Source organism: Metarhizium album, assembly GCF_000804445.1.
Source record: "Metarhizium album ARSEF 1941 chromosome Unknown scaffold_13, whole genome shotgun sequence".
Lineage (NCBI taxonomy): Eukaryota > Fungi > Ascomycota > Sordariomycetes > Hypocreales > Clavicipitaceae > Metarhizium > Metarhizium album.
The window spans coordinates 326,610-341,381 of record NW_024467587.1 but is presented as its reverse complement, the minus strand read 5'-3'; the positions used below and the strand labels follow the sequence as shown (position 1 = coordinate 341,381).

The following is a 14,772-nucleotide window of genomic DNA, read 5'->3' as shown; positions in this document are numbered from 1 at the left end:
GGCCAATTCTCTGTCGAAGCGGAGAGCTTTACAAAAGAGCGATATGTGGTGCTCAACTAAACCTGTCACATCGCACGAGATACCCCCTTCCTTCTACTTGGTTTTCTGTTCCTTTGCTTTAGCCCCTTTTATCTCTGTCGGTTTAGGCGGGGATGGGAGTCATTGCTGCGTAGGCCTAGACTATCGTGTTGCTCTGCTTCAATCAACCTCTCTTTCATGATTTCTCAGAGGCGTATTAAATCTCAGGGACAATATCTAGTCAATTGCGCATTTTATACTCATTTTAGTTCCTTTTCTTTGTAGCAAAGTTCCTCCAACTCGGAAGGGCCCACAACCGTTCTCACGCGCCTCGTCAAAAACCATCAAACTCTCACTAAGCTTGAATTCATAAAACCCATTTCGCTTTTTAGCGAAAATGCAAAACAAAATAATTCCAAGTTCCTTTCTCAAAACCAGAGGTATCCATTCCTTAGTCACTGGTAAAACGAATTGACATATCAAGGGCAACGAATATCTAAACCACGGAAGACCCCAGTGGAGTCAAATGGTCTCAAGTGCTGGTCAAATATACGTGAAAAGATAAAAAGTCGCAATCGGGGCAAAGAAATGGGCCAAATCGTGGCACGCCTAGCCACGCTTGAGCAGCACCAAAATACACCAAGCAAAGTCTGGTCATTTTTCTCCTGGTTCCCCGCAAATTCCAAGAACAGCCTGGGTCGTGCCGGGCGTGGAGCCATCCCCGGGACGTTTATTCTCAAGCCTGCTTTTGTTACGAAACTTGCCCGTGTGGGTAGGCTCTCTCGGCCGGGAAACCGAAGTTTCATCAGTCGAGACAGTTGATGCCGTCGTAGGACGATCACGATCAGAAACTTCCGTCACATTCAGTTCATCTAAAGAAGCAGTTTTGGCTGTAGGGGCGCTCACACTTGTGGCTGGGTCTGCGATACCGAGAGCCTTATTGAAAGAGTCTTGAGGGGGCGCAGGGAAACAAGAACTGAAATCCAGAATGTCCGCATCAGTACTATGGACAGATAAGTCCTCAATGCAGTCTTTGTGCTTTCGCTCCATGTATTCTTTGGATGTCACGTTATCAAGGACATCCTTGGCGAGTCCCGTCCTCGGCCTACGGCAACTTTCGGGCTCTGGTTTGGCCGGCCCTTCAGGGGATATTCTCCGGAGAACCTGGTTGTTGATCTGTTGGAAAGATATCGCTGGCGCCTGTGGCATTTTCGAAATGGGCACAAAGGGGGAGTGGTCGGCAAGCCTAGAATGCGGTTGATAATTTTGTGTGTCCAAAACTGGTGTGTCATTGAGTCCAATGAAAGCGGGTGTCGAGTTCAAAAGGTCCATAGATGTGTGAACCATGCCACTGCTGAACTCCCATGGATTTGACGTGGCAGAGTTCCGGCCAAGGTGGTCAAAAAGGCCTTTTGGGCCGTGCTGGTAACTATAGCCAGGAATGCTCTCGTCGTTGGAGACATGCTGACCATAACTGCTATTGAAGGAAAAGTTGAGATTTGGGTGACAGAATGGAATCGTCCTTATATTTTTTGGAGCGCTTTGTCTTGCGAGACCCGACAGATTTCCGTTTGCACCCTCTTGGCAGGTAGGATTGCCAGTGTACATATTACTGGCTACGCCCTGTCCCATGGAGTGGAATTGCGTGAACGGGAAAGAGTTCATCTGCAGCTGGTTCGCCTGTCCAAATCCATAGGCATGGACTGGACTGCTCAAGCAGAATGTTGGAGGTTGCGGAATGTGAACAGTTGATGAAGGGACTGATCCAACATGAGAAGGAGCAAGAGTCGAGCCACTGGAGAACATTGTGCCATTTTCGTAGATAGAAGAAGCACTTGAAAAAGAAGAAGAGTATTCCGGCTGAGAAAAATTGTCCGTGTAGCCTACCGAGGTATGGAGGCGGCATATCTTATGGAGGTTTGGAAGACGACTGGAGGAGGCTCAAGGTTAGTCTCGGGCGCTCCAAGGCATTAGGACAGACCAACACACTTTTCGGTCAAGCCGTCAACCTCTGCCTCTTCATCTTCATCCGTGCCATGCGTGCGCTTCTGACCGGCCACGGAAGTGGTATGGACGCTGAGGGCTCCAGCTATCTCAGAGCCATCTGGGCATCCTGGACGAGAAATAGGGGCATGAGGAGCCACGGGAGAAGGAGTTGGGGCCACGATGCCATTAATGGGGGCAACAACACGAAGGTTGGGCTCGGCAACGTCGTCGCCGCGCTCTTGGAAAGCATGGTAGTCGATGGCCAGGATATCGTCAGCCGGCCAGTAGCCCGGTCCAACACGCGGGTTTGGAGCTCCAAAGGTAGAAGTGCTGTTGGCAGCAGGCGTACTTATGGAAGGGGATGGTCAGCATCAAGACGGAGTGTGAGGAATGAGACAAACGGACGCATGTGCTTGAGGATGTGATTGATAACAATGAACAGAATACCGCCAGTGGGAGATAGAGCTTACCCGAAGCGGGGATCTCTGCCATATTTATTCTTCAAGTAACGGAGTTGATTCTCGGTGAGCTTGCGCTTGAAGCGCTGCTCGAACCTCATGCGAACCCAGTCGGACGGCATTCTCATGTGAATAGCCTTCAGAACGTAGTGTATCTCGATGTTTTTGTACTGTTGAGAACCCGCCATCTCGGTATTTGGTAGTCTTTTCTGTTTGACGCCAACAGGTCACGAGGCAATCGAGATGGCTGCTCCGGCGAGGCGCACAAGCGACTGAGTGAAAAGTGAAAAGATGAAGAAAGTGCAAAAATGTCGAGAGTTGAGGCGGGAAGATATAAGAGGAATCGCATCAAGCATGCTTCTTGGCAAACTTGGCCGAGACACAAATGCCTGTGCAAAAGAGGGCGAGAATATATGTGTGTATATATATTGTAGGTAGGCCAGTTGGCGGCATCGCAAGATTGCTTGTTTACACAGATTGTATTGAAACACGCAGACTCACTTGGGATCGGGTGCCATCAGAGACGGCTCAAATTCAAGTTCGGAAGATGACACGGATGAGTTTTGTGTGCTGTCGTCGCCCCAAGGAGGAGCGAACACGTTATTTTGCCGATCGTTGGTGATCTGAGGAGGGCCTTGGGAGAAGTATGAAAAGTCAGTGAAGGTGAGCAGGCCGAAAAGATGACCATGGCCACCGCATCATTGGCTCGGGGAGAGGGAAATAATCACTATGTGGTGAAGCGGGCGGCACGTCGACCATGACGCATATATGCGACTTGGAACCTGACCCAGTCGAGGCGTTTGAGGTCCGGACGGTGCAGATGCTTTGTGGCGCGATGACAGAGAGACGTGTGATGGATCATTTGCTGATGGGAGCTGGTAGTACGCATGTGAGAAGGCCGGTAGGAAAGCAAAAGGGGAATCGGAGGCGTAGTTGGGATGTTGTTGGGGGGGTGGGCATGAAAGCTAAACACCAGACGGGGACGGTGAGAGAGGAAAAGACGACGGGACAAAAGCATGACCAGCCTCGCATACGCGTATGTAATGTACTTGCTTATGCGAGTTGCCCAATGACTAATGACCAGAACAAGTCAAGTTGTTGCGGGAGACGAGCAGACAGACACGCGGGACCAGGAGAAATAGAGCCCAGGACCGTGGGCAGTGGCAGCAGCAGCTGGCAAGTTTTGACGGCTGCGAATTCCAATGACTAAGACGACTCGGAGAGAGTTCCAAGGCTCCAAGGCTCCGGCGACAATTCAGTGCTGCTTGTGTTTGCGTCTGGTCATTGTTCATTGTTCATTGTCATTGTTCATTGTTCACTGCGTGTGTCATCCGTCGGCTGCCTGAAGCCATGGCACATTGTCTCTGCCTTCGCCCTCGTCCTCGTCCTCGTCCTCGCATGGGGCTCTCGCCGGCCAAAAGAAGCGCAAGTTGCCTTTTCTTCCTTTGCGGGTAGTCCTGCTCTCGTTTTGGCGCGGCTTCTTGAGAAACATGCGAGTGTCTCGGCATGCTCTGCGCTCCTGAGCCGTGACGCTCCATGTCCTCGTATACGTGGTGAGATTCAGGTCACCAGGCGGGAGCTTTTACGCCCTTGACGCTGACGAACATCGAATAGCTTTGACCCTTTTCGACTGCTAGAGACAGACAGTCGCTCTTTGCTCCACCACGCCAAAGTCCTCGTCACCTACCAGCCACGCACTGAACATTCAATCAGGAATGAGAGGACGGATCAATGATGCCGTATATATATTCAATGTCCTTGCAGATGCTCCAACTTTCGTCCCATTGTTCTGGTGGCGTGGTCGTCCTGCGGACCCCGTCCCTGGAAACCCAGATGTGCCATGGTCCAGTCTTCGACTTGCTCTCAACGTCCGCAATGTGGCATTACAAGAAAACCAACGCCGTTGGATCATTGAAACGTCTTGCTGGCGGATTCCACACGTAAAAGCCTGATTCTCTGTCCAGATCGGACCGAAATCGTGGCTTAGCACATCGTCCCGAATCGACGAGAGCAACCGCTGGCTCGTAAAGGTCCCCAACGTCGCCAACAGGAGACACAACGGCTGTCACGGTATCAAGACGCGGTAAAGTTCTATTCTATCCTACTATACCACCGAAGTCGATATGGGATGTCTTTGATACCTTGGCTCAAAAGCCTTGGCCTGCCGTCCTGAGGTTTTGTCTGGGCAGACAAGAGTCGAACGAAGACCATACTGTCGACAAGCACCACAATTTTCATTCCTATATGTCGAATGCATGCTCATCAAAAAGGTTTGTAAAAATATTGGTGAGCCAAGTATTTGGCGTCTTGATGCCGGCAATGTTCTAAACGGACAGACTATTGTCAATAGCTCTAACGGCGTTGTAGCAATGCTCGACGAGAAAAGTCCGGCGGGTTGTCATTACTCCTTCTCATATAATTACCAATTCAACAACTCGACCAAGTACAAGCGTTCAAACGTATTAGGGCCCCGAAAATATCAAGGCGGAAGAGTTTCCAAGAACGGATCCTACAAACCCAAAGGCGCACTGTGTCTCAGTCTTAATTCTTATGACCATGTATATATTCGAAAGTCGTCGTGGCAGTCTCTGCGTCTCCAAGCAAATGTTCGCAACAGCAACTCTCGGCCTTGGCAGGCAGCTGGTGAGCACCTACTATTGTAAGCCTTGACGGCGACGTTGAGTCCTGGCCGGATCGACGTACGCCGTAAGGAGAGGTACAAAAAAAAGGCGACAAACGGCTCGTACCTCAACGGCGAGAATCTGCATGCTGCGGTAATACCCGGTGATCTCACTGTTCAACCACTACAAGACTAGATGTTCACTCATTTTTAAACGTACCGACTGGAATAAGCTCGTGTCGAAATAGAACTCGCGACATTGCCGATCAGTGGGCGTCCCACAAGGGGGCGAGGTTGGATGCTGGACTTGGGCTCAAGACAGCTCGTTGTGGAGGCTTTATTCCGACGAGGCTTACACAAGGATCTTAAACTTTCAACTGATCAAGTTTCAGAGACGTCATCAACGACGATGCAACTTTCGAGGGAAAGGAGCGTATGCCTAGGCTATTCAGCCTCGCTGTCAAACTGGCGCGTCCATAACGATTTGTCTAATGCCACGGACATGCCAGCAAGTCGAAGTGTCGTCACTGTAAACTCAGAGCGCCGCCACGATGGAGAGCTCCGTGTATACAGTTATGAAACACGAGAACGCGAGTAGACTCTTGCCTGTCAGCGCTATCATCAGCAAGTCACCACAGCATGCAATCGGGCCCAAGGCCTCATTTCATCGACAGCACCAACCAAAGTCCGACTGCGTCACGACACCCAGGCAAGAGTCACGAGGCCAAACGGACAAGTGTCGGCGAAAACAAAGAACAAACATGGGCACCACGGCCTACATGTAACAACGGCGCCTCGATTCACGCAAAAGACGATGCGGCCACCGATACGCGCAGGCGGATTTTCTCTTCAGTCCGTGCAAGTGCTCCTTATACGTTCTCACTTGGGCCCCTGCCGTGTGACTGCTTCACTGGCTCAAAGTGTCACCTTCACAACAAACCTCGATACTCTACTCACATGGTTTTCTTCTCGAGTATCTGGTTGGTGCCATGCTGTTCCGGTAAAACTCGCTCGGGGGGTGCCAGATGTACGGCGCAACGCAGAAGTACAATTGCCGCCGGGTATTCTCCTTTCAAAGTGACAATTGCTCCCTCCTTCTCTGCAGCCGATAAAACACGACCCAATCCGGTAGTCAAATTGCGCCCAGTGCGGCGAACATTGGTGTTCCGTGCCAGCCATGAGCCGGCTTCTATCCGCAGAGTCCTGGCGAGCGTAGTCTGCCGAGCCTTGGTCCAGACCACGTCCGCAACGCAACAACAGGAATGCTCCGAAAGAGACAGTACCCTCCACAGCCAACGGTTTCTCATGACAGTTTCGCGTCGGGGCACGGGTGCTCTATTCTGGAGGTCTGTGACATGGTACGAGACACTGGGCACTCGATCTGGGAGCAGAGAGCGGCAAAGACCCAGCTGGGGTGCCATTCACGACATCATGTGCAGTGAATCCGTCTCTGCTTCTGCTTGGAGCCCTCACGGAAACGTGGGTGTCAGTGAGTGTGAAACGTCATCTGTGGGCCGCCGTCATCGTTGTCATGTGTACTCGCTCGCAAAATGACACGGCAAACTGGCGCCGAAACACAGATGATGTGCTTCTATGTTGGTGCCGGTCCGAGGTCTGCTGTCAAGGAGACTAGCCCGAGGCGAGATATGTTTGTCCGTCGCCAGTGTCGCCGGCGCTCATGTTCAAATCCAAGGCCGTCCCGTCCCACATCCGAGCTACTCTATAGCAGGACAAGACAAAACAACATCAAACAGGCGCCGGCGAGCTGACGCGTGAAAAGACTCCCAGCCAACACCGAACACAGCCCTCGTCATCATCGCCAGCCCAATCATCCTGGCCCGCCAACTCGTCCTCCTCGACACAGAACAGGGGGCCATCAAGTGCAAGCATGGCCCGCTTGAACGCCTCGAGAAGCCTGATGGTCGCGCCGTCACGCTGCGGCACCATGACCACGGCCCGCGACTCCGTGCCCAAGGCCAAATGTCGCCCAATGGCAGATGCCAGCAGGGCCGGATGGTCATGGTCGTACATTGGGTCTGCAGCCAGCACAATCTGCCATGAAGAGCCGTCAGCCAGCGTGCTCGCAGCGGGCTCCAGACGGTGAAAACGAAAAATGGTAAAAGAAAGGAGAAGAGGGACGTACGTCAAACTGATGCCCAAGCCCAAACAAGGCTTGATCAACCTCATCCTCACCACCACCCCAGGTCAGCACGCCGACGTCGACGGTTCCGCCCCTGGCCTCCGCCACGGCCCTATTTGCATCAACGTTGCTCTCGAGGTTCCCCGTGATGCCGGGCAAATCGCTCAAGCAGACGCGCGCCCTCCACAACACGGCGGCGGCCAGGCCCAACAGCCCCGTGCCGGCCCCCAACTCCAGGACGGCGGGGGCGTCGTGGCGCAACGACTCGTCAAACAGCCTGGAAAGCGTCGTGGCGCCCAGGGCGGGCAGGTGGTGAGCAAGAAGATACGACGCCCCCCAGGTCTTGAAGCCCAGAGAGTCCCCCGTCAAGGCCGGCTCCCGAATCACCAGCTCGAAAGGCTCGTACGCGCCCACGCCGTCGGCCGCCGGCGTCGCGTCAAACGGCCACCTGCGGACCATGTCGCCCATGGCCGCGCGGCCGCAACGCTCGGCCATGCGCCGCGCCGCCAGATCCCACAGCGTCTCCCTCTGCTCCTCGTCGCGGATCCAGCCGAGCGGCGAGGAGATGATGGTGGAAATGTACCGCGTCACGTCGGGCTTGCGCAGAGCAGCAAGCGACTCCTGTTCGTGGGCCGACCAGCCCCCCTGCCGGCGGCGGTTGCGGTTCCACGCCGGCGGCTCGAGGGCAAGGCCCTGCAGCGCAGCGACAAGTGTGTCGTAGCCAGGCCTTTGATAGACCTGGGGCAAGTCCAGCGAGGCCATTTCCCTTTCCGTGCCTCGCTCTGCTTCGGCCTGCTTGTTTCGTCGTGCGGGCCCTGGTCGTAATGGAAGAAACAGGCTCTCAAGGAACGGCCGTGGCTGGCCAAAGCAGACCACAGCCCTCGGAGTCGGCCCGGTCCGGAGCCGACGAGAAGCTGGCGAGAAAAACGAGCAAGCGGCGGTTGTGCAAGACGCGGCTTTACGACCTTGCCTGCGCAGCACCAGGGCTCAAGCCCGCTCGCCAACTTCTTTGTGCGTGCGCGCGGGCGTGCGGCTCGCGGCTCCCGGAGTCCACACCTCCTCTTTTCTTTTTGTTCTTTTTTTGTCTCTTTTCTTTCCCAAGTACGTACCCATAGCAGAGTGCGCACCTACGTAGCATCTGCCAAGCACGGGGCCTCCCGTGCACCGTCGTCGGCGCCGAAACCGAGCATCATTCCGAAACATCTGCAACCAACTGCGTCGACTCGGCTCGACATCGCTGACGCTGCCGCTGCCGCTGCCTCACCGCACAGCTGGGCCTCGCTGTCGAGCCATAGGCCAGCCGCTGCACGTCTTCGACCAGACCACAATCCGGACGATGGGGATTGAAACAACCGCGTCTGCACTTGGCCTTTCGCACGCGCTACTTGCACCAGTCGCCAGCTACCCGCCCGCGGCAGCACCCCACGTCACGCATTCATCATCAATTATTTCGCGATACTTTTTGTATTTATGCCTGTATCAGGCTGTGGTATCAAAAAAAAAAAGTAGGCAGAAAAATGAAGAAAATGAAGAAGAGGAAATCAATGGAAAAAGAAACCCTAAAAACTCCCCGCCCGGGCATGCATGCACACACGAAGCCTCATTCACTCCGCGAGCAGCCCTGTCCCCTCGGTTTTGTTTCTCCCTTAGCTCCCTCATCTTCACCCTTGGTGGCCTTCCCAGATTGCCTCCGTATCGGCCACTGCTACTGCCAAAAGTCTACCCCTGCTGGATGGGTGTGCAAATGGTCCTCAATCCATGGCCCTTGATGCAAATGCTAAGTTCCGCTATCCTGTGTGCGCCAGTTGTGTCGGTCAAAATGACGGGAAAATGTCAAAAGAGAATAAAAAACAAAAATATCGCTTCCATCCCAGGCCGAGCATGCAATGTCGTGAAAATGAAGAGGGAAAAAATCAAAGCTCTCAAGAAGCTTTTGAAAACAAAAAAAAATTTTCCATCAAGGAAAGACAACCTCACAGACTCACTCACTCTCTTTCTGAAGAGTATTGCTTGTAAATCTCGCGCTTCATGATTTGCAGTCTGTCCCGCAGGTCTAGCAGGCTGGCGAGCTTCTCGTGCGGTGGGTTGTCGAGCGCCGTAATCTCGTAGTGCAAGCTCTCATATTGCTGATAGTACGTCTTGAACTTGTGTGCCTTGTTCAAGACATCAGACGGCACACTCTGGACAGCTCGACGCTTCGCCAATATTGGCTTCTCCTCTTTGTCTGCCTTTCGTTTCTTTGAAACCGGTGGCTCCTCGCCCAGGTCTGATGCATTTGTAGGTGGGGACGAAGCAAGCGGTGACGACTTTGTCGGAGACGTATTGTTCGTGTTTTTGCTTCTGAATGACGACGGCGCTGCACGGGCTTGCAGTTGCCGACTGCCCTTCGCGGCGACCGCCCTGGGACCGGGGGCGGGCAGTGGTTGCTTCGGCTTGATGCGTTTCGACAAAGGCGTGCCGGAGCTGGAGCTCGAATCGGATTCCTCCCTCGCCCGCTTCACAGGTGGCCTCCTGACAGGTTCTCTTGCTGGTGCCGACGGTCGAGTGTTCACAATGACAGTGTCCTTGGCTTTACCGCCTTGAGTTGGCGCCGGCTTTGGTTTCACAATGGGTGCCTCGTCGCCAGATGAGTCTGAATTCTCAATAATGGCTGCAGAAAGCACCCGTTTTTCGACCCTGGCTGCCGCTCTGGCCTTGGAAGGAGACGTCTTTGGTGCGGCGGCTGTGGATTTCGAATTGCTGAGCAGTCTTTTAGTCTGAGCCTCCTGGGCCGAGAGCTTGTTTGACTTGGCTCGCAACGAAGCCGAGTTAGACCGAGACATGCCTTCACCCCCGTACTTGGTCTTATCATTCTCGACACCATCCGTGTCGTCCTTGGGGCCAGAATTGTCGGCCTTGGCCTTCGTTGCTGCTTGCGCGGGACCTTTTGCCAAGTTGGCCTGCAGTCGACTCAAGCACTTCCCCTTGCCTCGTTCTTCCTTGGGCAACAAGCGTTGCCACTCAACTTCAGAGGATGATAGCCGCTGCTTGTCATACTGTCGAACAGCATTGTCAATCGCTGTCTGGCGGTCGTCTTGGGAACCGTAGTCGTACTTCCAAACGTCAAGTTCCTTCCAGCATGCCTTTTTCATAGTCCATTTCTTGGAATCGGTGCTCAAATCAGCCATCTTTTCCAAAGTTGGCCGAAAATCTTCCTCCTTTCCAGTCCACTTGTTCTTCAAATAGTCCGTCATTCGATCCGTAACCGCCAGTTCGTGGACCAACGTAAATCTTTGCTCTCTCTTCCTTTCCATGACTTGCTGTGAGGCTGACACTTGCGGCGTGAGGTTCGGCGAGCGGGTGGCATTCAACGCCGGCGATGTTGTTATTGACTTGGGGGGAGACGCGTAATTGGCCAAAGGTTTGACCTTGTTCTTGGTCTTGGTAGCGCCCTTGCCGGTGGGCAGTTTTTCGACGACACGAGCGCTGCGACGATCGTCAGCATTGTCATCAAGGCATCGTTGAGTCTTGTAACTTACCGGTCGCGGGCAGCATCATGAGCTGCCAGCCCATTTTGCAGGGCCTCAATGTCAAAATCAAGCGCAGAAGCCGCCGAGGCTTTGCTGGACAAGGGCTTCTTGCCGGCAACGACTTCCTTCGTGCTCGGCACACCCTGCTTTCCAGAGACGCGAAGGGGCTTGGGCTTGATGAAGACGGATCCCGCATGTGGTAGTCGCTCAGCACGGCGAGTCGACTCAAACGGTTTTGTGAGATATAGATCGAAAGGGACTTCCTCCTCGGGAGCCGGTATTCGATGCGTATTGGGTCCGTAATGTAGCATCTGCATCAATCCATTAGCACAAAGATATGACATGGTCAAGCGGCACAGTTTGAGGGAAACAAAGGCTAAAGATGCCCTCATCACATCGTGGTCCTCTCCAACACTCGCCCAGACAAGGAACGTTTTACGACGTTCCGAAGCACCAAGCTTGGCCTCTGAGGTTGGGGGAAAACATACAGGGCGTTTTCCCAACTCCAATTCGAGATCGTCCCCGATGCGGGCGCTTTGGATCATCTGCTCGACGACGTCATCAGACAAGTTGACGACGAATGCTTGAGGCAGCTGCGTAGACTCCTGGTCTGCGGAGCCTGCCAGCATCCATCCGCCGTCGGGAACCTTGAGGGAAGTCATCTTGGTGGAATGTCGGACGTCAACGCCCACACGTCCAGAGACCGTGTTTGTTCGTTTGATATTGATTTCGTAAGTCCTTGGGCAAGCAATTCCGCAGTAGAGCGGCGCTGGGCCGCTGCTAGTCGTGGTGGGATGTGAGGTGTAAGCTTCGATGTAGGGATCCAAGTCGATGGAGGCGGAACGCAAGTACAGAGGTCGAGTAGGATCGGCGGAACAGCTTCTTGCAATGAAGCTGGCGAGTATGAGTGTCGATGTGGCGGTCAGCTACATGGCACAATACACTGCACACGACTTTGGTCTCGTTGTATTCGTAACCGCCGTGGATATCACACGCTCGGGCAGTCGGGACGAGGTCAGGCGGCTGACGGATGGCACAGAGGCTATTCACGGCCAGCGTCCCCAAAGGGACAGCAATGAGTGAGATGGACACAATGAGAATGGATCGGAACAAAAACGGCCAAAACAAACAGTGCGGTATCCAACAAGGTGCAGGGCACATTGGACAACAACGAGGAAGGGTAATAAAGAGGGAAGATGAGGTTGTGCTGATGGCGTCCCGAGGCGGGAGGAAGAGGAGGGACGAAGCGAAGGCTGGGCGGCCGCTGGCGCTGACGCTGACGCTGACACTGGCACTGGCGCCGGCACTGGCACCAGACTGACTGACTGACTGACTGACTGACTGACTGACTGACACTGGGCGCTGGCGCTGGCGCTGGCACTGGCACTGGCATTCAACGCTGGGCGACGGGCGGGCACGGGCAGCTGGATTAGGTTAGGGCTGGAGTTGGGGAGGACAGGAACAGCTGGTTGCTCAGGTGGCCACCCGGGTGGGCTCAAAGTGCTAATTGAGCGCGGAACACCGAGCTAGGGACGGGGGGCGGGCTGACGGGGACCAGACGGGGGATGTGGACCCGTGGTGGGCTGGGGACATCTGGACAGTGGACCTCGCTCGCTCCAGCAGACGTCGGAAGAGGTCCAGCAGTGGATGGGTCTGGCGGAGGAGCCGCGCAGAGGGGCGCCAGGCGTGGCGTGTGTGCAGAGGGAATACGAGCACGGAGTACACGTGCTTGGGTCTGCAACATGCGCTGTGCTGAGGTACTCCGTACCGTTGCGAGTACCCCGTACCTCCAGTGGGCGTGGGCGAGGGCGTGGGCGTGGGCGTGGCCCGTCGACAACAAAGACCAGTTGGCGTGCGTGAGTGAGAGGTCAAGTCCACCACGCCTGGGACTCAGTGGTCCCTGGCGGGCGGGACAGGGGATCAATGCAGGCCATGCCCAAGGCGAAGCAGCCGCCGCAGACCACACGCAGATGTGCAGACGCAGATGTGCAGACGCAGGTGCAGAACATGGCTCGGAGGGCAGCACGCGGATGCCATCGATGACGGGTACGGTGTGCTTGGGTGCCTCCCTAAGTACCTAGGTAGGTAGGTACTTAAGTAAGTACTTGAGTGAGTACTTCATTGAAGTGCTCAAGTTCCTGGAGGTAGTCGTGCGCGGTCAGCGCCGAAAAGTACCTGCTGGAGGCACGCCAGACAGCACTAGCAAAGCAAGCACTGGTCGTCCGGGCGTGGCGTCTGGTCGCATCGGCTGGCTCCAAGGCAAGCAAGGTGCAAGAGGCGTCGGGTCGGGCTCGCTGGCTTCACGGCGTTGACGACCTCGCAGCAAACTCATCTCTAATAATACTCTGTGCCGTGAGGCCAGGTCGTGCATGGCAGGGCTCATGTCCAATATCCATTATCCTGGCATGGCATGGCATGGCATGGCGTGGCGTGGCGTGGCGTGGCATGGCAAGGCGAGACGGCGCCGATTGCTGGCCCCCTCCTTCTTCGGCAGACACAAGACTACCAAGTACGTAACCTACAAGGCAGCAGCCCATGGTCAAACAACACCACGCCTCCAGCCTGCGTGCTTCGGTGTTGCAGGGGACCAGTGACCAGTTGACGCGGAGTAGGAAGTACCAGCCGGAGTACGGAGTTGACAACACCATCCAAGGTGCTCCGCAGAAAGTCCAATTGACCCCGGGCTCGAGGACGCTCGCCTCGAATGTCCGCTCCGAATGCCGCAAAACACCGCCGTCAGTCAACCGGTCCTCGACATCTCGCCGCGGGTTCATACTGTACTACAAAAGACGCAAAGACCGGTCACATCCAGTGCCAGTCTGAGTCTGGTCGTGGTCGTTCTTGACTGCCTGCTTGGGTCCTGCAGCACGCGCGAATGCGCAAATGCGCACGCAGATATCCAAGCCAAGGTTGCATCACCATCCCAACCTGGCACGAGGTCGCACCACCAATGGAGCCCGCTCCCCATCGCGCAGGACTTATCATCCGTCATCCGTCATCCACACCGTGAGACAAGTCATCCCAGCCGGTCCAGTCATCGGCACGAGAAAGCGAAGCTACCATCCCAAATAGGCCCTTCCAGCTAGTAACTACTAGCCTTCCGTGGACCGAAGGCACCCCGATACCAATACGCTTTTCTGGATGTTGCTGTGGCGTCGCTAGCTGGTGTGTGTGTATGTGTGTTCCCTCCACGAATACGGCGGCTCTCTGTGCGGATTGCCCTCACGATGGATGTGCTATTGAATCGTTACTAGGACTCCCAAGTTAGTTCGCCAATCCGTGGCACTGGTGGGTTTGGGAGTGTATGAGAGGAGCAGAAATGGGTACATGCCGCGGCACCTTGGAAGCTGGACCTCATCAGCAATGGCCTCGATCACGAGTCTGTTCTGAACACTCACCTCTACCTCTACCGGCGGCATTTCTTGACTGCTTTGACTGCTGCCAGTTCGTACTCCGGAGTCTTGCCCCAATCATGCTGCCGGTGTAATACATGAAAGCACAGCAAATCCGCCGAGCTGGGATAATACTAGTACTACTGGGTGCTCCGTCCGTCCGTACGGGACTGGCAGGTGGGGGTGAAATCTACTTGCGCAGACCTTGTTTTAATTACGCGACGCTTAATAGCGTTGCCCGCATGTTCCTGTGGACGGACTAACGTTACTACGTACCCAGATGCTAGATTGGGAGTGGATGCATGTTTTCCCACTGTGGCACGCTGGCAGGCTGTCCAGAGGCAAATAACTAAACTCGGGTACTAGTAGTATTATGCATACAATAGAGTGTCGAGAACAACTTTGCTTCGTCTCATGCGCGGGCAAGCAAACACGAAGACCGGCCCAGGCCCCCAGAATTGCCATCGGCATTGGCCGGTCAAATTGGAGGTGATATGGCCAAGGCTTGCGCCTATTTTGGGCTCAAGTCGTGGGTCCACGGGGCACCAGCACTAGTAAAGTTGTTGAGTTCGTGGTCACTCGCCCCAGCCTCTCCCGCTGAAATAACCCCATTCCTCCCTTTGGGGTTTTATTATTTTTTATTATTATT

The 14,772-nt window shown here is 54.7% G+C and overlaps 4 protein-coding genes across 4 annotated transcripts; all 4 read right to left on the bottom strand.

The window, feature by feature from the left end:
- Positions 1-672: 672 nt before the first annotated feature.
- On the bottom strand, positions 673-1,824 carry MAM_05335 (uncharacterized protein; the record flags this gene model as incomplete). The annotated part of the gene is made up of 1 exon (XM_040824133.1): positions 673-1,824. The coding sequence occupies one exon, from the start codon at positions 1,822-1,824 to the stop codon at positions 673-675; it is 1,152 nt and encodes a 383-aa protein (XP_040677845.1).
- A 164-nt stretch (positions 1,825-1,988) lies between these two features.
- On the bottom strand, positions 1,989-2,650 carry MAM_05334 (uncharacterized protein; the record flags this gene model as incomplete). The annotated part of the gene is made up of 2 exons (XM_040824132.1): positions 1,989-2,334; positions 2,475-2,650. The coding sequence occupies 2 exons, from the start codon at positions 2,648-2,650 to the stop codon at positions 1,989-1,991; spliced, it is 522 nt and encodes a 173-aa protein (XP_040677844.1).
- A 4,178-nt stretch (positions 2,651-6,828) lies between these two features.
- MAM_05333 (uncharacterized protein) lies at positions 6,829-7,984 on the bottom strand (the record flags this gene model as incomplete). Its single annotated transcript, XM_040824131.1, has 2 exons — positions 6,829-7,134; positions 7,226-7,984. 2 exons carry the CDS (start codon positions 7,982-7,984, stop codon positions 6,829-6,831), a joined length of 1,065 nt encoding a protein of 354 aa, XP_040677843.1.
- A 1,223-nt stretch (positions 7,985-9,207) lies between these two features.
- On the bottom strand, positions 9,208-11,393 carry MAM_05332 (COM1 regulatory protein; the record flags this gene model as incomplete). Its single annotated transcript, XM_040824130.1, has 3 exons — positions 9,208-10,687; positions 10,741-11,042; positions 11,220-11,393. The coding sequence occupies 3 exons, from the start codon at positions 11,391-11,393 to the stop codon at positions 9,208-9,210; spliced, it is 1,956 nt and encodes a 651-aa protein (XP_040677842.1).
- Between the last annotated feature and the right edge of the window lie 3,379 nt (positions 11,394-14,772).